Genomic DNA, 24,474 nt, shown 5'->3' with positions numbered 1-24,474 from the left:
TAGCACAATTTTATATTAATCCCCGGGGAGGGGTATTTGGACTAAGAAACCGATTTTACAACGGTTTTATTCCATGATCAGTAACTCTGGCTATAAATCCTTTCTATACGAAAGAATAAAATACCATATTAGCCAAGGGACACTAAGCACTGCAAACACTTAAGCTCATTATTGTTGATATGGTTCTATGAATCCGTGTGTGGTGTCCCCACGGGGGCTCATACGATCTGACGTAAGATGGTGCAACGACCAGCAAAGGCTGCATTAACTAGCTCTGCAAGGCATCACTACACGTAACCAATGTGTGACAAATGGCTAAATCGCACAACGGGTTATTAAACAGAACATTACCCACAACAATCCACTCAGACTATCAGAGCAGAGGCCAAAATCACTTGCAAAGCAAGTTAACTCCTATCACAAGCAAATCATGGTCTCTGGATATCCATGTAATTAGGGTGTTCTGTGCACAGCTGACCCTGCAGCTTTTCTATCATTACTAACCCAAACGCCTGTCACTCACTTTTTAAATGATGATTTTAAGTGAATTCTTGCTGGAAAAGCTGCAGAATTCTCTAAACCCTACAGCCCACATATCTTGTTCTCCCAAGCGCTTGTTCTCCCAAGCTCCTGTGGGATATCATTCATGATTAAAAAAATTCCCATTAGGAAAACAGAACATTCACTTTTATCACTCAGAACATTAAAAATACTCCAGATTGGAATTGGCATCTTAGGTTGAAAAGGAATGAAAAAAGAGAGAAAGAATAAGGATTGTACAGGGTCTCAGCCAATCCTAGTCAGGGATTGCAGATGTATATTCCATAAATTCTGTTTAGGAATATTCAGCCCAAGAGTTTAACATGTGAAAGCAACATGAACTCAATTTGTACAATAGCCCAATGTATGTTTTTAGCCCAATGTATGTTTTTAGCCCAATGTATGTTTTTAGCATAAAAGAAGCTATTTGTGGAAACGTGTAGAATGTCTTGCAGTTTAGCTCATAGAAAGTGATTTCAGATCAGTACCGCCATCGGATACAGGAGACTCTGCGCTAGAACCCAATACAGTGAGCGGAAACAGTTACAGTGCTTGAAGCAAACTGTTAAAACGTTTAAAATCATTGCACCATTCAATATAAAAGGCCTGCACAAGCCATTAAATGTGTAACTTACAATCAGAATCTATCCCCACATAGACTAAGCGGGTGTAGCACCTCACCAAGTGCGTGACCAGCCTGATTAAATAATATATAGCAGCTTTCAGGAGAGCGTCTGTCTGCAGCGTTACCTATTCCATACTGAAAACTGTAGACAAAATAATCCGTATACTCTGCAGGAGCAGCGGGGAAGCACAGGATATAAATCCAGACAGAAAGATTGTTTGCTGCAGGTAAACCCAAACACATCGGACCACATTATTCTGGATCCCAGCTTAGATAAAAGCAGCCGTTGGGATTGATCAGTCAGATGGAAATGGTTTCCTACGTGCTACTACAGAGGAACTTTGCTAAATTATTGACTTCCAAGGTTTTCCAGGAGAGAGACGATGTGCTCTGCAAACTCCAGAATGGCTCCGTATCCTCCGCCGTATTTACAGACAAAGCTATCCGTCATCTTAGCCGACACACATGCATCCGCTGGGACGCCACTGGTGCCAGCCATTTTCAGGCATTCCACGTCGGAATACTGGCATCCTGTATCGAAGACAAACAGAAAAATAGTGATATTTACACAACATAGTGGAGCAAGCGCATCATCTAGCAGCAGGTACAATAATGTAATTATTATTTTAGACTCTGGCAGACAAATGACATGTGTAGCTGTAAGCAGGAGGACTGCTGTAAACATGTACAACAAATGGCTGGAAGAAACACAAGGCCAGATGGTCAACAAAGAGAAAAGCATGGACATCCTGGGCACTGATTGAAAGGGGGTGAAGTGGCCACAACAAGAGAGACAGAGTGGTCAAACTGTTAGAGCTCTGAAACCAGGATTTGGGGCTTGTGAGAGCAGAGCATCTTCCCTATTTAATAATGGTAAAGCCAGTTTTACATCCACCCCTGCAAGAAGCACTAAAGGTACAGACCGAGAATCAGAAGCTATTCTACCGGATCCCCTCCCCCCCCCCCAAGTTTTACATCCACCCCCGCAAGAAGCCCCATTTAATTTTACTCGGCTCAATCCACCCGCCCGCCCCTCCTCCCTCCCTGGTTCCTTGTACCTTCCAGCTGTTTGGAATCAGAGCCAATCACCTCCCTATTCCCTTCACATGCCATCAGCTGCTGCAGTTATACCATTAACTCTATGCCATCTCATACAAATTCCTCTGTTACCTTTTGTCTCACCTCCACAGATTACCTTTAGATTGTAAGCTCACAGGCAGGGCCCTCTACCTGTTCTTATTGTATTGTCTTTTTCACCCAATTGTACAGCGCTGCGGAATATGTTTGGCGCTTTATAAATACCAGTAATAAATAAATTTAAAATACGAATAAGAATGAGGAACAGTAGTCCCACCAGGAGAGGCAGCGAGTCGCGTCAGGGAGGGAAAGGGGGACTCGAAAAGCCCGATTTAAATAATGATAAAGTTTTTTTTTTTTAAATGTAACTAACCCATGTACGAGATCTGGTCCCATGAAGATCCCATCTTCGCCATCCACCTCTCAACAGCCTGCTGTTTGTTTGAAACATTTACCTCTATCTTGCAAGGCAGGTTTAGTGAAGAAAGCAGGGAGGAGCTGAGGTTCCTTTCAGAGATTAGCCGAACCTACAACAGATTCATCAAATAATTATCAATTACACCAGGCCATAAAGTTCACAGAATGCAAGTATAATTGTTCTATACACATGGCATTATATTGGGGGAAGAGGATTGTGAAGATGCAGCTGCAGCACCAGTGTTTAAGCCCTCCAAGAAAAACAGGTGGGGGCGAATAAATAAATAGAACTTCAAATACGTAATACTTATTTGAAAGTAAGTTTCTATTTTTTGCACTCCTCTTTTTTCTGCTTTTACTTCATTTCAGTGGTTTATAAAATAATCTTAAAGGAACACCAACGTTTAGGTGGCTTGACCCCCCCTTAGAAAGGGTTAAAACATACCTTATTTCCAGCCCCCACATAGGTCCCCCAATACAGGCCCGCCCAATCCGCCCCTTTGTATGACATCAGAACTGGATTGGCTGAGATTGTCAAAAAGGTGGGGGCGGTGCCAAACTCCAGCCCTGTCCAATCAGCATCTCCTCAGAGAGATACATTGAATCAATGAATCTCTATGAGGAAAGTTCAGTGTCTGCATGCAGAGGGTGGAGATACGGAATGTTTGGATGCATTTTAGGCAGCCATGACCCAGGAAGGATCTCTAACAGCCATCTGAGGAGTGGCCAGTGAAGTTATCACTAGGCTGTAATGTAAACACTGCATTTTCTCTGAAAAGACAGTGTTTACAGCAAAAAGCCTGAAGGGAATGATTCTACTCACCAGAACAAATGCAATAAGCTGTAGTTGTTCTGGTGACTTATAGTGTCCCTTTAATTCACTTGCTGAACAAACGCCCTTAAACTCAAATATTACCTCCACATTTCTTTCCAGTAACATTTTGATCCCATCAAAGTCACGCAGATTGTAGGAGATCAATTCACGATCTTGATTTACGTAGACCCGCCCATCGGTCAGACAACCGTCAAGGTTACACACAAGCAGTTTTATTACTTTGGGGTTATTCTTCCCAAAATATCCAAATCTGTAGAATAAGAATAGCCATCAAGTTTGGAAACAAATTCAGAACTTTAAAGAGCAAAAGTGGACTATGCTCTTTTCCAATGATAATATGTTAATGACATGAGGTTTATAAATGTTAACATTATATCTAAAACTATTTAACAAAAACTCATGAGAATTTATGCAATATCAAGACATTTCGATTCCTCTACCTAGAAAACCGGTCAATCCTGGAATACAATTCAAATATAGTGACTAACAGAACTTTCCAGTTCAGCTATTTTGACCTTAAATTTGAAATTCCCTTAAAATTCTCAAATGAGTGAGAAACCAGTAAGAAAATACTGAGGATCCTATTCCTCTGTCCGCTTACGTTTCCCTTGCAAACTGTACAGGTTGGAGTTACAGGAAATATAACAACAATAGCATTCCAGGAAATACTCATTACCATAAGTAGCCATCAGGTCGGACCTAACCCTACCCAATCTATCATCAATTCTCTCTCATACAAGACTTCTGCAACACCCCTCATTTAATTCTGCTTTTTGAGACTATAAAGATGTATATAGCTAAAATATTGAACCTACAACAAGATACTGATACTCTATAATGTTAAATTCAACGCGATATAAATGTTATCTGGAGTGTCTTGGATCGTCTATATTGCCATCTCTTATACATGCACACGCATCTTATTTACCGAATATTTATTTCATTCCCTGTAAATTAAAATACTGAGGATGCAATTCGTAACTATTAGAATTGTGCATTTCAATCTCTAGGGGGCGCTATGGAGGAACAAAGTTTCATTGTATTTTGCTTGTGGGCTCCATCTCAGTCAGCCTTAGTCCTCGTGGATGTCAGTCTGATTAAAGTGCTTTCTAATGAAAAAGGAATTTAATTTAAGAAAAAAAAAAAGAATAAGAAAAAAAACCAAGTACTTTAGCAAGCTCTAGAGGTCCAGAGTACTTTAACGTAAATGAGTGCTTTCTCTCTGTGTGGTGAAATGAATCAGAAGGTTTAGATAAGAAATAATGTTCTTAGTTTTAGGTTATTTGTTTTAAAGTGACACGATGGGCAACAAAACATTAGCTTAACCCCTTAAGGACACAGCTTCAGAAGCTGGACATACCCTTAAGGACTCAAGCAATTTTTGCATTTTTTGCGGTTTGTGTTCAAATGCAATTTGCATCTCTCTCATTTATTGTACCAACACATATTATATACCGTTTTTTAGACAACAAAAAGGGCTTTAATTTAAAGTGACCTATACATGTATAAATTCTCATTTATTACCAAAAACATTCAAAATAATGTGGAAAAAAACAAAAAAATGCTTTCCCCCCCAAGTTTTGGCAATAATAATGTGTGTATAATATTAGTAATTAATTCAAAATCAATTCATTTATGTGTCTTGATTTACAAAGTACATAATATGTGTAGGATTTCAGTTTATTTTGAAAGTTACAGGTCACAAACTACAAGGTCTAAAATAAAATTTCAATGTGAAACAATTTTAGAAGTTGGTATGTTTGTCTTGGAAGTTTAATACCCATTACAGGAAGCAAAATTGGCACACAAAAGTATATATTTATATAAAGAAGACATCACAGGATATTTACCCAAGGTTAGTTTGACACTTTTTGCGTAGCCATTTCACCGCTAAATATTGGAGTAAAATTTAATTTTTTCTCTATTTTTGGCATATACACATATTACAAGGTTTTTGTAATGTGTATTTCGTAAAGCTAGTGTGTGCTATCCCTGTACAGAACCCCATATTGTGTTCAGCTACATCTGCTGAGTACAACGATACCCCCATTGTATAACCTTTGCCCCTATTCTGTGAAGCTACAATGCCATATAGAAGACCATGCTATTTCAGTTTCTATAGTTGGAATCTTCATAGATGGTCATATGTCTGATTTTGTGGCATTATAGCCATTTGACTGTTCAAATAACCCCACAAAGGCCTTCCATTTGAGAAAGCAGGCACTCCAGGGTATGTTATTAGGCATAGATTATACCTTAACTTGCCACCATGTTTTCACCAATTTCTTTCAAATTTTGTGGTGAGAATTTTTTTTTATTTTTTTTGCATACATGTTGCATTTTCGCTGGGTATTTCTTACATTTGATAAGTGCCACTGTCATATATTCCCCCTAAGTATGCTCAGTTACCTCTTCTGAGTAAAACAATAAGCCCAATGTATGACCTAGACACCATTTTGTGAAGTTACAGTGCCGTAAAAGAGACGTGACAAGTTCAGGTTTTTAAGTGTGGATTTACATGGAGAGTTTTAATGGGTCCGTATTCTATTTTTAAATATGTTAGCAGGCTGCTTTTTCCAACTAGGCATACTATTTCTTAAAGAAGACGCCCGAGGGTATTTCAAAAGGCAAATTTTGAACCTTAACGTGGGATAATTTTTCCGTTAGCTAGTATCAAATGTAGTGGTAATAAGCATTTTTTTCTGCCTTTTTGACACACAGTGAATTTGTACTGTGTATTTTGCAAACCTTATGTGTGCTACGGCTATATAATACATCCTATCTTGCTCAGCTATGTCGTCTGAGCACAGCAATACCCCCATATGTACCTTTGCCAGGTATATGCAGACATTGAAGGGGCACATTTGAGACACAGCCATTTAAGTTTTTTCAAACTTTACATTTTTACGCTGTGCCCATACCCCACTTTGGAGGTTAATTATTCCAGCTACCCCATAAAGGCATACCATTTCTTAAAGAAAAAACCCTAGGGTATTTCAAAAGACGTGTTTTGAACCTTAGCGTGAAATAATTTTTCCGCTAGCTTATACCAAGTGTAGTGGTAATAAGCACCTTTTATGCCTTTTTGACATACTCAACGAGTTTGTAATATATATTTTGCAAACCTTATATGTGCTACAGCAGTATAATACATCATATGTTGCTCCGCTATGTCATCTGAGTACAGCAATACCCCCGTATGTACTTTTACCAGGTATATGACAACGTTGAAGGGGCACATTTGAGACACAGCTATTTAAGTTAGAATTTTTACGCTGGGTCCATGCCCCACTTTGGAATTTTTTTAATAGGTTGTGTATTCCAATTACTTCACAAAGGCATACTATTTCCTAAAGAAGACACCCCAGGGTGTTTCAAACGAAAAAGGTCAAGCCGGGTGTCCCACAAGGGGGGAGCAATGTGACAGACCACCCTGTCACTGGATTATTATTCAGGGGGCGTATACAATGTACTCATTTTCTGTATATAAGTGGGCCTTATGGCCGGATTAAAGACATTCTACTCCCCAGCATTAAGCCTCGGCTCATGTTTGTTTGGGGAAACTGCTGTATGGGCTATTATCACCCTTATTACTACTCTTTGGATTACCACTATTGGGAAACACTATTTGTGACCGTTACTGGAACCAGTGTTGCTACAGCAGAGTCCATTACCAGGGGGAAAAGGACACCTCTGGCGGCAAAACCCGTACTCTACCTGGGTGGCCGCCACATGGATATTGTAGTCCCCCATCCCATATAGATTTTTATTGGATTATAATTGGATGAAATAAACCCCTCAAACGCTATGGGTCTTTTCTCCTTCACATCAAATGTATTTATATTGAAAGGGAAACAAGTGTCACAACTACATATTTGTTCACTCCAAAGGTTATGGTGAAGAAGCTCCATCCCTTTACATTTGGTTCAGTTACAACAATTCCGGCAGCTTAAAAAGGGACACTATAGTCACCAGAACAACTACAGCATATTGCATTGTTTCTGGTGTCTATAGCCTGTCCCTGAAGGCATTTTCATACAAATACATTTTTTTCCAGAGAAAAGGCAGTGTTTACGTTACAGCCTAGGTATACCTACAGTGGGACTTCTCAACAGTGTGCAGCACCAACGTTCAGCATCTCCATGCTCTGCATGATCATGTCAAATTGGTTGGAGAATTCAGAAAGCAGCATACTTGCACCGCATGGTATATTTGCAGGTTACCCCTAACCCCAGGATACCATTATCTATGTAATACTTTTAAAATGGAAGTGAGGCACAGCTCCTGCAAACACTGTCCCTTTAATGACGATCCTCAAACTATATGCAGATTGCGACCTCTAGTGGTGGGAAACCATGTGTGCATGCCATATCTGAGTACCATAAAATGTATCAATAAAAGGAAGCAAGGTGTATAAATGTTACAATCAATCACCTCACTCGTTAAAGGACCACTATAGGCACCCACACCACTTCAGCTCAATGACCCTGCAGCTGTTTTTAGGATATTTATTGGGGTCATACATATTAAAATATTTTCATAAAAATTACCAAAAATTAATTTAATAAATGTTATTATATCAAAATTGATATCTTGGCACGGTTTCCCCGAATAATGAGAATATAAAGCTGAGAATTACGCACGATATTCTCTTAGATCCTAGAGGAAGCTCATTCGAGGATTTTTACTTCACACATTAAAATCACAATTTAATTATAAAAATGTAATTTGTGACAATAATAAAATAATAATATGTAACATGCGTGACAATCAGTGAATACTTAGTATAACAGTCATACAATATGGCAATGGTTTAAACACAATACAGCGTCTAAAAGCGACCAGTTGTTAAAAGATTTATGATCGGGCACTTTACAGACAGAAGACAAAACTCCACAGAACACAACAGTGCAGCAAAAAGCAATAAAAACTTTGGCTGACCGTTCGACCACACTGAATTTACCCTTTCACTGCCGGCTACAATCCTCAGAGGTAATATATCCAATTATATTGTATTTGTACAATTAAAGTAATGTTCATACCAGATCATTAACCATTTCCTAGGACCATCCAATAAGAATAATTCTGCCAGATTTTACATTTGCCGAATTTTAACTTTCCTAAATACGATTCACTCTCTTATATCAGAACAAGTCAATATATATATATGGATAACATGTGGCATGCTAACCCTAGGTTGTAGATAGGTCCCAGGAATTTGAATGCAAGTATGATGGGGATTGTATGGGAATAGATAAAAGTGGTGTTGGTTGGAAAAAGAATATAAGATGTAGGTGTCCAGGAGAGTGTTCCTTGAGTATAGTCCAAGTCAGATTATGTTTCAAAGAGGTTCAAAGAGTGTGAATGTCCCAAAGAGTTGAATGTTTAAATGTCTGAATCTCTCGTCTTCCCTTTGCCCTTACTTTTGAAAAGGCGTCTTCCCTACAATCATCTAGATTTTGGTCAGTAGATGGCGCAATTACATCACCAAAATTTCTTGTCATGGGGTCCATTAGCCATTTTGCATAATGGGTTCACTGGATTTGATGAGTTTTACGTCATTTTGGCCTAACGTTATGGCCCCTATAACTAATTTCCTGCCAATTTCAAAGGCTTTACCCCAGTCTGGGTATCCGCAATTTCGATCGTAATTTAGAATTGACACCTCCTAATCTTAATTTCACCCTTTACTTACAATGGGACTTTGTAAGATTTAGAAAGTAAAATGAATTACTAAGTGTTAACTGTCATTGGTCTCTGGTTCTTTTGTGAAGCGGTGTTTAAGATTAATTATATTCCACTAATATTATTAAATGATATGACATTTCTTCATGAGTATTTATCCATGAATGATCTATATTATTAACATGATACTAATTATATGTGATTAATATAATAATAGTATTATAAGTGGATAGTGTGTATATGTATATATAATTATGTATACATTTGTCTCTGGGTTAGTATTCCATCCCCCTTCTGCTGTTTGACATCATTTATCTTGTTTAAATAACGCATTCCTTAGCTCAGACTTGAATGAATAGAGTGATAGAAAGAAATTCTGTGTCTTTCTTAGCCTTGTAATACAAATATGGAGTCACCTATGTTCTGAGTGTGACTGGCAATATACACTTAATTTCTGTCTTAACACAAAATGTCTGCCAATATAAATATACTGACACTGTAAACAGAGCAGTGTTTACACTGAGGGTTAATCCAGCCTCTAGTGGCTGTCTCACCGACAGCCGCTAGAAGCGCTTCTCACTGTGAAAGTCACACTGAGAGGACGCTGGACGCTGAAAGGAAAGCATTGAGTAATGCTTTCCTGTGGGCGGTTTGAATGAGCGCGCAGCTCTTGCCACATATGGGGGACATAAGCAGGGGGAAAAGAGGTCACCAGCACCAGATTAAGGTAAGTGGCTGAAGGGATTTTAACCCCTTTAAACCGGCGGGTGGGGGGCCATGAGGGAGGGGCGGGGGAGGGACCTAATAACCCTATAGTGCCAGGCAAACAAGTTTTTCTCTAGTGCTTCTTTAAAGATACACATTTATGGACTAATCTTAGAAATCTATTAAGTGTCTAGAGATAAAACTATAAATATAATTAAATCATGAAATACTGAACCCAGATTAAAGGACCACTCTAGTGCCAGGAAAGCATACTCGTTTTCCTGGCACTAGAGTGCCCTGAGGGTGCCCCCACCCTCAGGGACCCCCTCCAGCCCGGCTCTGGAAAGGGGAAAGGGGTAAAAACTTACCTTTTTCCAGCGCTGGGCGGAGAGATCTCCTCCTGCTCTCCTCCTCCGATCCTCCTCTTCTCCTCCCCGTCGGCTGAATGCGCACACGCGGCAAGAGCTGCGCGCGCATTCAGCCGGTCACATAGGAAAGCATTCATAATGCTTTCCTATGGACGCTGGCGTGCTCTCACTGTGAAAATCACAGTGAGAAGCACGCAAGCGCCTCTAGCGGCTGTCAATGAGACAGCCACTAGAGGACATAGGGGGAAGGCTTAACCCATTCATAAACATAGCAGTTTCTCTGAAACTGCTATGTTTCTGAAAAAATGGGTTAACCCTAGAAGGACCTGGCACCCAGACCACCTCATTAAGCTGAAGTGGTCTGGGTGCCTAGAGTGGTCCTTTAACCCAAGTCACAGATAGGACATGCTTTATAACATATCATACAAACTATAGAGTACCTTATACCGAGGATTCTCTACACATCTTTTCATGTATACATCTCACTTTAATGTTTTACCTCTTAACTCGCTGCTCTGCAATTGGCCAGTCGATATCAATGTCAATATCCACACTATGTTCCGGTTTCATCTCGTAATAAGCCATTTTCCCACCCTGAAAAAAGTCATTACAAGAATGGGTTGAGTTAGCAATATCAATTAAACAGTTAATAGCTCAACTGATTCCTCTCCTGCAACTGTCAAAAAAAACAAAGAAGAAAAACACACTTTTCTTCAGTCTTCAGTGAATACTATTCTACCAATCTACTTCTCGAATACGATCCATACCCTTTGTTTCACTATACCTCACTCCCTCTAGCTCATGTAAGCTCAATCCCTCTTTAGGTGGACCCCCAAGCATTTTCTGGTCGGTAAAGGGCAGTTGTCACTAATATGGCCGACACGCATGACCCGACGACTAGAGGCCTGCAACTGAACTATGCGGACTTACCGGATCCACACCACTACAACATGGCTAAATAAGAGGCATGCTTCTGGACCACCCTGATAGAAGGAATTAAATCCGCAGCAGCTGAACATACCCAGTCTGGATGGGAATAAAGACACAGTGGGGAAAGGTCTCGGAGGCGCATTGCGAGACTCCATCCCTCACCTACCTGGGCTGAGAGCTAACAGTGATCGGACCTAAACGTAGCAGCCACGCAAGCAGAAGGCCACACAATATACAAAAAGAACCAGAACCTGTGACACACACAGCTCATCGCATTTTCCAGGAAGGGAAGAACGTAGACTTTAAAAGTTGCAGAGTTTGTGGCAAAAAGGTACTGGCTTTCATGCAGACACTGGCCTGAGAGGCTCCCTGACTTGACCGAGATCAAAGCCCCGTAGAGGTATTGGATGACTGTCCAGTCTATTAGCTCCGTGGACCTGTCCGGTAATCCAGAACGTCTCTTCCTCAAGAAGTATGTAGGCAACCTCTGATTGTGTGGAGGTCGGTTCAAGGTTGACAGCCTACCCACGACACTCCTGCACAGATCATAGTCTTTCTATTCTAAGCTAGCTGATTTCTCATTTATTTCAAATAGTTGGATACACTATCTGTGCAGAAGCTTGGTCTTCCTTCATCCATAGCTTTGAATGCCTAGCACAGTGTTCCTCTTGTCTTATTTTATTACACTCTACTAAAATAATTGTTCACTTAATCATACCAACGTGATCTAGCATGCTCTTCTGTGACTTTATTAGTTTAAAGGGACACTATAGTCAGCAGAACAACTAGCTATTGAATTTGTTCTGGCGAGTAGAATCATTACCTTCAGGCTTTTTGCTGTACACACTGTCTTTTCAGAGAAAATGCAGTGTTTACATTACAGCCTAGTGATAACTTCACTGGCCACTCCTCAGATGGCTGTTAGAGATCCTTCCTGGGTCATGGCTGCCTAAAATGCATCCAAACATTCAGTATCTCCTCCCTCTGCATGCAGACACTGAACCTTCCTCAGAGATTCATTGATTCAAATCATCTCTATGAGATGCTGATTGGCCAGGGCTGTGTTTGAATCATGCTGGCTCTGCCCCTTTGTCAGTTTCAGCCAATCCTATGGGGAAGCACTGTGATTGGATTAGGCTACCACTTCTGATGAGGTCAGCAGACTTCTTGTTTTTCTGAGGCAAACAGCATGCAGATCTACAGCTTCAGGCTTGAATGCAGTAAGATTTTGCTATATTTATGGAGGCATGAGGGATCCAGGGGGGCTAGATGGTGGTTTTAACACTATAGGGTTAGGAATACATGTTTGTGTTCCTGACCCTATAGTGATCCTTTAGTACTCACCTTATCTGGCTTTTCTCCTGTGTCATAATGACTTGCTACTTCTATGTGCCTAGACATGGTTCCATACCTTGCTTATTGCCTTACATTTCACAAAATAAATTCTGGTTTATTGTAATTTTCTTTGTATATCTTGCGAACATCTCAATAAAAGAAAGACTAACAAAAAAAATGTAAAATAATGACCTAAAATTGTATTACCCTTACATAATACAGGGTGGGACAAAATTCAGAGTAGGGTTTTACAGATAAATAACTTAGTAGTTACATTTTTTGGTGCAGGTACATATTATAACGGAGTCTTTGGAGAGTCATCATGGGTAATATCACAAGGAACGAGTAAATATAGCGGAATTCTATTTTTAAAAAGTATTTTTATGCATAGAGAAAAACGAGATTGTGAAATATGGATTCAACGGGATAAGACTCGTGTCCGTACAGCCAGGGCCACAATGGACTTCCTTAGACAACGTTTGGTGAATGGATAATTTTAAGAAATTGCCAAATGACTTGGCTGCCAGCTTTTTCCAACCTTTCAGCTCCCAATTACTTCCTGTGGGGATATCTGAAGGAGCGGGTGTATGTGAACAAACTGCGTACACTTCAGCAGCTTGAGGAGAATATACGCTCAGAATGATGTAAAATCACTGAAATTAGTTAATTAAAAAAGGAATTGACGCCTCAAACCTTACTCTAAATTTTGACCCACCCTATACTAAATAAATGACATGATAAACTAAATGATCAACCTGCAGGTATCCCTGTTTGATAAGTTCTGTTGTTGCAAAGTAAAAGGAGCCATTTTCATAGAGCTCTCCGTGCCAATCCTGCCGGCGTGGTCTACATGCGGTGTTGAAGTTTTCAGGGGCAGTCAGTCCACCTGCACAAGAAAATAAACCTTTTCACCTATACTTATAGTAAAAGATATTGAAATACATGTATGGAAATCCTTTCATTTGGTTTTCTTCATGTTTCTCAGCTAGTATGATCGTGCCTTGGTTTCACCCTGTAACAATATGGAAGTCATGCATGGCAAGGTATTTTGTATCACTCCAATGGCAATTAGATTGTAAGCTCACCTGCCACATCAAGGCAAGTCTCTTAGGGTCTGTGTCAGAGATTTATTTCACCGGAAGCTGAAGGAAGCAAGGTGACTTGTCCGTGTAGGACTCCCCTAAAAGGTTTGCCTTGACATGGCTTACAATCTAATGGTCACTGGAGTGATTCGAAAACCTCCAGTTATTTAAATATGCACAAGGATCTGGGATAGTGCGCAAGTAAAGTTTTTCCTTGGTTTTTATTGTATGTATTGCGACTGCTGTGTACTAGTATCCTTGTCATGTCTGCATTTTAAGGTATTACCCTTCAGCACTGCTCTCAAAAACACAGACACTTCCGACCTGGAAAGTATATTCAACGCCATGTTACAGGGAAAGAATAGGATCATCACTTAAAGCAAGCAGAAAGGTTTATCAAACAAGGTTTTAAATATGACAATTATATGTTTGAATAATATATGCTGGATTATGTTTTTCTGCATGTTTAGTGGATGAGAGATAGAAATATACAGCATTAAAAGGGGTCTCTATTTAGACTAGAGAGAAAGTACACATCGCCTGGAAGGCATAACTGCCTCCTTGGGAGTGTTCAGAAAAAAAAATCAAGTGACAGGACAGACAATACATTGTGCCTCAGGAAAGAAAATCACATTTACATAAAAAAATGGGTTTAGGAAATGTCAATTTACAAAATGGAGACAAATTCCTCTAGAAACTGAGGATACACCTAAAACATTAGCTACAGACTGTGAGGAACCTCCTGGCACCCTGACCGGGTACTTCCGTCAATTGATGCTCCTTGTGCTCACCGAGGGATCCAAGCACTCCACCAGACACCATAAACACGTGCCGTTGAGTGTCCAATTTGACTTCCATGCACTCGAAGACCAAACACTGCTGGATGCGTTTGACTAAACAAGATGGCCACCGCCGCCACCACGAAGTGCCACTTCCAAAGTTCAAAGTGTGGACATACAAGTTTAAAAAGGGCACACAGTGGTTCTAACAAGGATTTGGCACAGGGGCCATAGTCACAGGGTAGGAGGCTGGCAAACGGGCCCTTCCAAAAGCCAGTGACGAGGTTACTTTCGTCACACAGACTATGTTGGAAAATCATGGCTTGCTCAAGGCTTGCTCTCAATGGAGATCATTTAGTGGTTATAGAAGAATTAGACAATACACATGAAAAAAATATCAACAAGCAGTTAAAGTGCATCACCCCAAGCTAGCCCATACCTCACTATAAAGACAGAAATAAAGGCTAATCACCTGTCGTCTTCACATCTTTCCACCGAAACAAGTGATGTCTCACCACGGAAAACACAGAGTCAAAACCGTCTATTCGGATCATGTCTACCACACGCATGAGATCTTCTGGGTGGAGACAAGGCGAAGTGGCCTGGATATTTCCAACAATGTCAACCTCTTTGGAAAGTATAAAAAATAAATTAAAACAGTTAGAGAAATACAGAAAACAATAAAGAATGACTTGACATGTTAGTGCAAAAAACTAGGACATACTCAGTCATAGTCTGCTATTCTGATATAATTATACTTTATTTATAAAGCGCCAACACATTCAACAATGCTGTCCATGGCTACAATTAATAGGGATCGACCGATATTCGGAATTTTCTGCAATATCGGTATCGGCCTATAAAAGATACCGATAATGCAGACCAGGGCCGCCATCAGGGCATGACAACAAAGACAGTTGTCATGGGCCCGCAGCACACTCTTACTTACCTTCCCAGCAGCTCCCCTGTCTAAATCTCGTGAGTCCCGCGGCTGTCAGGGCCTTGCCACCGGACCACCAGGGAATGCCATATCCCCCCTCCCTGGCCAGGTAAGAAACAGGGGGTGGGGCTAAAACAAAATGTAAAAAAATAAAAATGACCCCCCCCCCGCCCGTTTTACACACATTACATACCTACACAAACTCCGCATTCATTAAATACACACACTACACAAACACACACTGCATCCCCTAATCAAATACTCTCACTGCATCCACCACATGTATTCTTGAAAACAAAAATAAATAATAAACATGTTCAGTTAACAGATTTGTGTAGAAATTGTTTATTTTTTCAAATCGATAAATGTACAGAATATCGGTAAGTTATTGGCTATCGGCCTGAAAGCTCACAGATTAACGGCTCTAAAAAAATCAATATTGGTCCATCCCTAACAATTAATACAAGTAAAAAGACAGAGTAATGAGCGCCCTGCAGACCGCCCAGCGCCCCAAGCAAACCGCCCAGCGCCACATGCAGACCGGGCAACGCCCAGCGCCACATGCAGACCGCCCAGCGCCACATGCAGACCGCCCAGCGCCACATGCAGACCGCCCAGCGCCACATGCAGACCGGGCAACGCCCAGCGCCACATGCAGACCGCCCAGCGCCACATGCAGACCGCCCAGCGCCACATGCAGACCGCCCAGCGCCACATGCAGACCGCCCAGCGCCACATGCAGACCGCCCAGCGCCACATGCAGACCGCCCAGCGCCACATGCAGACCGCCCAGCGCCACATGCAGACCGCCCAGCGCCACATGCAGACCGCCCAGCGCCACATGCAGACCGCCCAGCGCCACATGCAGACCGCCCAGCAGTTCACTCATTAGAGAATCCTCACCTGGGTGATATTTCAGAAACTCCTGGATTGTTTCCAGGGAGGATGTAGTATCTTTGGAAACCTGTGCGCTGCGACGGTGAACCTGGGCTCCATAATCTTTAGCCACCTTTTCAATGTCATCGCTGTCAGTAGAAACCCAGACACTAAACAAGAAAACACACAAATCAGAACTCTATCCAGAGACAGTGTCCGCCTCTACTTCCAGAATAGTGTGGCTGTCTCCCACCGTTGTTAGCCCCCCCCCCAAAGTCTCCCCCTCTTGCTGCCCCCCACGGTACCCGTCTCCCCCTTGTTTCCCCCCCGGTACCCGTCCCCCCCTTGTTGCCCCCCGGTACCAGTCTCCCCCCCTTGTTGCCCCCCGGTACCAGTCTCCCCCCCTTGTTGCCCCCCGGTACCAGTCTCCCCCCCTTGTTGCCCCCCGGTACCAGTCTCCCCCCCTTGTTGCCCCCCGGTACCAGTCTCCCCCCTTGTTGCCCCCCGGTACCAGTCTCCCACCCCTTGTTGCCCCCCGGTACCAGTCTCCCACCCCTTGTTGCCCCCCGGTACCAGTCTCCCCCCCTTGTTGCCCCCCGGTACCAGTCTCCCCCCTTGTTGCCCCCCGGTACCAGTCTCCCACCCCTTGTTGCCCCCCGGTACCAGTCTCCCACCCCTTGTTGCCCCCCCCCGGTACCAGTCTCCCCCCCTTGTTGCCCCCCCGGTACCCGTCTCACCCCCCCCTTGTTGCCCCCCCCAGTACCCGTCTCCCCCCCTTGTTGCCCCCCCGGTACCCGTCTCCCCCCCCTTGTTGCCCCCCCCGGTACCCGTCTCCCCCCCCTTGTTGCCCCCCCCGGTACCCGTCTCCCCCCCCTTGTTGCCCCCCCGGTACCCGTCTCTCCCCCCCCTTGTTGCCCCCCCAGTACCCGTCTCTCCCCCCCCTTGTTGCCCCCCCGGTACCCGTATCTCCCCCCCTTGTTGCCCCCCCGGTACCCGTCTCTCCCCCCCTTGTTGCCCCCCCGTACCCGTCTCTCCCCCCCTTGTTGCCCCCCCGTACCCGTCTCCCCCCCCCTGTTGCCCCCCCGTACCCGTCTCTCCCCCCCTTGTTGCCCCCCCGGTACCCGTCTCTCCCCCCCTTGTTGCCCCCCCGGTACCTGTCTCCCCCCCCTTGTTGCCCCCCCGGTACCCCCGTGTTACCCCCTGTCTCCCCCCCTTGATACCCCCCGGTACCCCCGTGTTACCCCCTGGATACCCCCCGGTACCTGTCTCCCCCCCTTGTTACCCCCCGGTACCTGTCTCCCCCCCTTGTTACCCCCCGGTACCTGTCTACCCCCCCTTGTTACCCCCCGGTACCTGTCTACCCCCCCTTGTTACCCCCCGGTACCTGTCTACCCCCCCTTGTTACCCCCCGGTACCTGTCTACCCCCCTTGTTACCCCCCCAGTACCTGTCTACCCCCCTTGTTACCCCCCCGGTACCTGTCTCCCCCCCTTGTTACCCCCCCGTACCGGTCTCCCCCTTGTTACCCCCGGTACCTGTCTCCCCCCCCCTTGTTACCCCCGGTACCTGTCTCCCCCCCCTTGTTACCCCCGGTACCTGTCTCCCCTCCCTTGTTACCCCCCCGGTACCTGTCTCCCCTCCCTTGTTACCCCCCGGTACCTGTCTCCCCTCCCTTGTTACCCCCCCGGTACCCGTCTCCCCCCCCTTGTTGCCCCCCCGGTACCCGTCTCCCCCCCGGTACCCGTCTCTCCCCCGGTACCCGTCTCTCCCCCCCTTGTTGCCCCTGGTACCCGTCTCTCCCCCCTTGTTGCCCCCCCGGTACCCGTCTCTCGCCCCTTGTTGCCCCCCCGGTACCCGTCTCTCCCCCTTGTTGCCCCCCCGGTACCCGTCTCTCCCCCTTGTTGCCCCCCCCCGGTACCCGTCTCTCCCCCTTGTTGCCCCCCCGGTACCCGTCTCTCCCCCTTGTTGCCCCCCCCGGTACCCGTCTCTCCCCCTTGTTGACCCCCCGGTACCCGTCTCTCCCCCTTGTTGCCCCCCCCCGGTACCCGTCTCTCCCCCTTGTTGCCCCCCGGTACCCGTCTCTCCCCCTTGTTGCCCCCCCCCCGGTACCCGTCTCTCCCCCTTGTTGCCCCCCGGTACCCGTCTCTCCCCCTTGTTGCCCCCCGGTACCCGTCTCTCCCCCTTGTTGCCCCCCGGTACCCGTCTCTCCCCCCTTGTTGCCCCCCCGGTACCCGTCTCTCCTCCCCTTGTTGCCCCCCCGGTACCCGTCTCTCCCCCCTTGTTGCCCCCCCGGTACCCGTCTCTCCCCCCCTTGTTGCCCCCCCCGTACCCGTCTCCCCCGGTACCTTTCTCTCCCCCCCCAGGTACCTGTCTCTCCCCCTTGTTGCCCCCCCCAGTTACCTGTCTCTCCCCCTTGTTGCCCCCCCCAGTTACCTGTCTCTCCCCCTTGTTGCCCCCCCCAGTTACCTGTCTCTCCCCCTTGTTGCCCCCCCCAGTTACCTGTCTCTCCCCCTTGTTGCCCCCCCCCAGTTACCTGTCTCTCCCCCTTGTTGCCCCCCCCCAGTTACCTGTCTCTCCCCCTTGTTGCCCCCCCCCAGTTACCTGTCTCTCCCCCTTGTTGCCCCCCCCCAGTTACCTGTCTCTCCCCCTTGTTGCCCCCCCAGTTACCTGTCTCTCCCCCTTGTTGCCCCCCCCCAGTTACCTGTCTCTCCCCCTTGTTGCCCCCCCCAGTTACCTGTCTCTCCCCCTTGTTGCCCCCCCCAGTTACCTGTCTCTCCCCCTTGTTGCCCCCCCAGTTACCTGTCTCTCCCCCTTGTTGCCCCCCCAGTTACCTGTCTCTCCCCCTTGTTGCCCCCCCCAGTTACCTGTCTCTCCCCCTTGTTGCCCCCCCAGTTACCTGTCTCTCCCCCTTGTTGCCCCCCCAGTTACCTGTCTCTCCCCCTTGTTGCCCCCCCCAGTTACCTGTCTCTCCCCCTTGTTGCCCCCCCCAGTTACCTGTCTCTCCCCCTTGTTGCCCCCCCCAGTTACCTGTCTCTCCCCCTTGTTGCCCCCCCCAGTTACCTGTCTCTCCCCCTTGTTGCCCCCCCCAGTTACCTGTCTCTCCCCCTTGTTGCCCCCCCCAGTTACCTGTCTCTCCCCCTTGTTGCCCCCCCCAGTTACCTGTCTCTCCCCCTTGTTGCCCCCCCCAGTTACCTGTCTCTCCCCCTTGTTGCCCCCCCCAGTTACCTGTCTCTCCCCCTTGTTGCCCCCCCCAGTTACCTGTCTCTCCCCCTTGTTGCCCCCCCCAGTTACCTGTCTCTCCCCCTTGTTGCCCCCCCCAGTTACCTGTCTCTCCCCCTTGTTGCCCCCCCCAGTTACCTGTCTCTCCCCCTTGTTGCCCCCCCCAGTTACCTGTCTCTCCCCCTTGTTGCCCCCCCCAGTTACCTGTCTCTCCCCCTTGTTGCCCCCCCCAGTTACCTGTCTCTCCCCCTTGTTGCCCCCCCCAGTTACCTGTCTCTCCCCCTTGTTGCCCCCCCCAGTTACCTGTCTCTCCCCCTTGTTGCCCCCCCCAGTTACCTGTCTCTCCCCCTTGTTGCCCCCCCCAGTTACCTGTCTCTCCCCCTTGTTGCCCCCCCCAGTTACCTGTCTCTCCCCCTTGTTGCCCCCCCCAGTTACCTGTCTCTCCCCCTTGTTGCCCCCCCGTTACCTGTCTCTCCCCCTTGTTGCCCCCCCCCAGTTACCTGTCTCTCCCCCTTGTTGCCCCCCCCAGTTACCTGTCTCTCCCCCTTGTTGCCCCCCCAGTTACCTGTCTCTCCCCCTTGTTGCCCCCCCCAGTTACCTGTCTCTCCCCCTTGTTGCCCCCCCCAGTTACCTGTCTCTCCCCCTTGTTGCCCCCCCCAGTTACCTGTCTCTCCCCCTTGTTGCCCCCCCCAGTTACCTGTCTCTCCCCCTTGTTGCCCCCCCCGTTACCTGTCTCTCCCCCTTGTTGCCCCCCCCAGTTACCTGTCTCTCCCCCTTGTTGCCCCCCCCCAGTTACCTGTCTCTCCCCCTTGTTGCCCCCCCCAGTTACCTGTCTCTCCCCCTTGTTGCCCCCCCAGTTACCTGTCTCTCCCCCTTGTTGCCCCCCCCAGTTACCTGTCTCTCCCCCTTGTTGCCCCCCCCAGTTACCTGTCTCTCCCCCTTGTTGCCCCCCCCAGTTACCTGTCTCTCCCCCTTGTTGCCCCCCCCAGTTACCTGTCTCTCCCCCTTGTTGCCCCCCCAGTTACCTGTCTCTCCCCCTTGTTGCCCCCCCCAGTTACCTGTCTCTCCCCCTTGTTGCCCCCCCAGTTACCTGTCTCTCCCCCTTGTTGCCCCCCCAGTTACCTGTCTCTCCCCCTTGTTGCCCCCCCAGTTACCTGTCTCTCCCCCTTGTTGCCCCCCCCAGTTACCTGTCTCTCCCCCTTGTTGCCCCCCCCAGTTACCTGTCTCTCCCCCTTGTTGCCCCCCCCAGTTACCTGTCTCTCCCCCTTGTTGCCCCCCCCAGTTACCTGTCTCTCCCCCTTGTTGCCCCCCCCAGTTACCTGTCTCTCCCCCTTGTTGCCCCCCAGTTACCTGTCTCTCCCCCTTGTTGCCCCCCCCAGTTACCTGTCTCTCCCCCTTGTTGCCCCCCCCAGTTACCTGTCTCTCCCCCTTGTTGCCCCCCAGTTACCTGTCTCTCCCCCTTGTTGCCCCCCCAGTTACCTGTCTCTCCCCCTTGTTGCCCCCCCCAGTTACCTGTCTCTCCCCCTTGTTGCCCCCCCAGTTACCTGTCTCTCCCCCTTGTTGCCCCCCCCAGTTACCTGTCTCTCCCCCTTGTTGCCCCCCCCAGTTACCTGTCTCTCCCCCTTGTTGCCCCCCCAGTTACCTGTCTCTCCCCCTTGTTGCCCCCCCCAGTTACCTGTCTCTCCCCCTTGTTGCCCCCCCCAGTTACCTGTCTCTCCCCCTTGTTGCCCCCCCAGTTACCTGTCTCTCCCCCTTGTTGCCCCCCCCAGTTACCTGTCTCTCCCCCTTGTTGCCCCCCCCAGTTACCTGTCTCTCCCCCTTGTTGCCCACCCCAGTTACCTGTCTCTCCCCCTTGTTGCCCCCCCAGTTACCTGTCTCTCCCCCTTGTTGCCCCCCCCAGTTACCTGTCTCTCCCCCTTGTTGCCCCCCAGTTACCTGTCTCTCCCCCTTGTTGCCCCCCAGTTACCTGTCTCTCCCCCTTGTTGCCCCCCCAGTTACCTGTCTCTCCCCCTTGTTGCCCCCCCCAGTTACCTGTCTCTCCCCCTTGTTGCCCCCCAGTTACCTGTCTCTCCCCCTTGTTGCCCCCCCCAGTTACCTGTCTCTCCCCCTTGTTGCCCCCCCCAGTTACCTGTCTCTCCCCCTTGTTGCCCCCCCCAGTTACCTGTCTCTCCCCCTTGTTGCCCCCCCCAGTTACCTGTCTCTCCCCCTTGTTGCCCCCCAGTTACCTGTCTCTCCCCCTTGTTGCCCCCCCAGTTACCTGTCTCTCCCCCTTGTTGCCCCCCCCAGTTACCTGTCTCTCCCCCTTGTTGCCCCCCCCAGTTACCTGTCTCTCCCCCTTGTTGCCCCCCTACCTGTCTCTCCCCCCCTTGTTACCCCCCAGTTACCTGTCTCTCCCCCTTGTTACCCCCCAGTTACCTGTCTCCCCACTTGTTGCCCCACAGTTACCTGTCTCCCCCCTTGTTGCCCCCCCAGTTACCTGTCTCCCCCCTTGTTGCACCCCCCGTTACCTGTCTCTCCCCCTTGTTGCCCCCCCAGTTACCTGTCTCTCCCCCTTGTTGCCCCCCAGTTACCTGTCTCTCCCCCTTGTTGCCCCCCAGTTACCTGTCTCCCCCCCTTGTTGCCCACCCCTTACCTGTCTCTCCCCCTTGTTGCCCCCCTACCTGTCTCTCCCCCCCTTGTTACCCCCCAGTTACCTGTCTCTCCCCCCCTTGTTACCCCCCAGTTACCTGTCTCCCCCCTTGTTGCCCCCCCAGTTACCTGTCTCCCCACTTGTTGCCCCACAGTTACCTGTCTCCCCCCTTGTTGCCCCCCCAGTTACCTGTTTCCCCCCTTGTTGCACCCCCCGTTACCTGTCTCTCCCCCTTGTTGCCCCCCAGTTACCTGTCTCTCCCCCTTGTTGCCCCCCAGTTACCTGTCTCTCCCCCTTGTTGCCCCCCCAGTTACCTGTCTCTCCCCCCCCTTGTTACCCCCCAGTTACCTGTCTCTCCCCCTTGTTGCCCCCCCAGTTACCTGTCTCTCCCCCCCCTTGTTACCCCCCAGTTACCTGTCGAACACCCCGCTGTCCCCCGCGGCCCGCAGCACCCAGCCAATCAGAGGTTTTCCCGCCAATTTCTTGATGTTTTTCTGGGGGATCCCCTTGCTGCCCCCCCGGGCCAGAACCAGAGCCGCCAGGTGTCCGCTCGGCTTCCCGACCCCCACCCGCTCCACCGCCGCCATCTTACCGGAAACTGCGGCACTTCCGGCCACGTCATCACCGGAAGTAACAGGAGGGGATGATGAGAGAGGTAGTTATCAGGGAGAGGATGATGGGAGAGGTAGTTATCAGGGATAGGGATGATGGGAGAGGTAGTTATCAGGGAGGGGAGGATGGGAGAGGTAGTTATCAGGGAGAGGGATGATGGGAGAGGTAGTTATCAGGGAGAGGGATGAAGGGAGAGGTAGTTATCAGGGAGGGGGATGATGGGAGAGGTAGTTATCAGGGAGGGGGATGATGGAAGAGGTAGTTATCAGGGAGGGGATGATGGGAGAGGTAGTTATCAGGGAGGGGGATGATGGGAGAGGTAGTTATCAGGGAGGGGGATGATGGAAGAGGTAGTTATCAGGGAGGGGATGATGGGAGAGGTAGTTATCAGGGAGGGGGATGATGGAAGAGGTAGTTATCAGGGAGGGGATGATGGGAGACGTAGTTATCAGGGAGGGGGATGATGGGAGAGGTAGTTATCAGGGAGGGGGATGATGGGAGAGGTAGTTATCAGGGAGGGGGATGATGGGAAAGGTAGTTATCAGGGAGGGGGATGATGGGAGAGGTAGTTATCAGGGAGAGGGATGATGGGAGAGGTAGTTATCAGGGAGAGGATGATGGGAGAGGTAGTTATCAGGGAGGGGGATGATGGGAGAGGTAGTTATCAGGGAGGGGGATGATGGGAGAGGTAGTTATCAGGGAGAGGGATGATGGGAGAGGTAGTTATCAGGGAGGGGGATGATGGGAGAGGTAGTTATCAGGGAGAGGGATGATGGGAGAGGTAGTTATCAGGGAGAGGATGATGGGAGAGGTAGTTATCAGGGAGGGGGATGATGGGAGAGGTAGTTATCAGGGAGGGGGATGATGGGAGAGGTAGTTATCAGGGAGGGGGATGATGGGAGAGGTAGTTATCAGGGAGAGGGATGATGGGAGAGGTAGTTATCAGGGAGAGGATGATGGGAGAGGTAGTTATCAGGGAGAGGGATGATGGGAGAGGTAGTTATCAGGGAGAGGATGATGGGAGAGGTAGTTATCAGGGAGGGGATGATGGGAGAGGTAGTTATCAGAGAGAGGGATGATGGGAGAGGTAGTTATCAGGGAGAGGATGATGGGAGAGGTAGTTATCAGGGAGGGGGATGATGGGAGAGGTAGTTATCAGGGAGGGGGATGATGGGAGAGGTAGTTATCAGTGAGGGGAGGATGGGAGAGGTAGTTATCAGGGAGGGGGAAGATGGGAGAGGTAGTTATCAGGGAGGGGGATGATGGGAGAGGTAGTTATCAGGGAGGGGATGATGGGAGAGGTAGTTATCAGGGAGAGGATGATGGGAGAGGTAGTTGTAAGGGAGGGGGATGATGGGAGAGGTAGTTATCAGGGAGGGGGATGATGGGAGAGGTAGTTATCAGGGAGAGGGATGATGGGAGAGGTAGTTATCAGGGAGAGGGATGATGGGAGAGGTAGTTATCAGGGAGGGGGATGATGGGAGAGGTAGTTATCAGGGAGAGGATGATGGGAGAGGTAGTTATCAGGGAGGGGGATGATGGGAGAGTTAGTTATTAGTGAGGGGAGGATGGGAGAGGTAGTTATCAGGGAGGGGGATGATGGGAGAGGTAGTTATCAGGGAGAGGGATGATGGGAGAGGTAGTTATCAGGGAGAGGATGATGGGAGAGGTAGTTATCAGGGAGGGGGATGATGGGAGAGGTAGTTATCAGTGAGGGGAGGATGGGAGAGGTAGTTATCAGGGAGGGGAGGATGGGAGAGGTAGTTATCAGGGAGGGGATGATGGGAGAGGTAGTTATCAGGGAGGGGGATGATGGGAGAG

General features: G+C 48.1%; 1 protein-coding gene across 1 annotated transcript; it reads right to left on the bottom strand.

The window, feature by feature from the left end:
- Positions 1-937: 937 nt before the first annotated feature.
- Positions 938-22,653, bottom strand: CMAS (cytidine monophosphate N-acetylneuraminic acid synthetase). Its single transcript, XM_063446658.1, has 8 exons — positions 22,456-22,653; positions 16,222-16,364; positions 14,851-15,006; positions 13,273-13,403; positions 10,752-10,846; positions 3,576-3,744; positions 2,616-2,769; positions 938-1,696 (listed from the first exon to the last, which is right to left on the bottom strand). Exons 1-8 carry the CDS (start codon positions 22,626-22,628, stop codon positions 1,515-1,517), a joined length of 1,203 nt encoding a protein of 400 aa, XP_063302728.1. The 5' UTR covers positions 22,629-22,653; the 3' UTR covers positions 938-1,514.
- Between the last annotated feature and the right edge of the window lie 1,821 nt (positions 22,654-24,474).

The sequence above is a fragment of the Pelobates fuscus genome, chromosome 3 (assembly GCF_036172605.1).
Source record: "Pelobates fuscus isolate aPelFus1 chromosome 3, aPelFus1.pri, whole genome shotgun sequence".
Lineage (NCBI taxonomy): Eukaryota > Metazoa > Chordata > Amphibia > Anura > Pelobatidae > Pelobates > Pelobates fuscus.
This window is presented reverse-complemented; position numbering and strand designations above follow the sequence as displayed.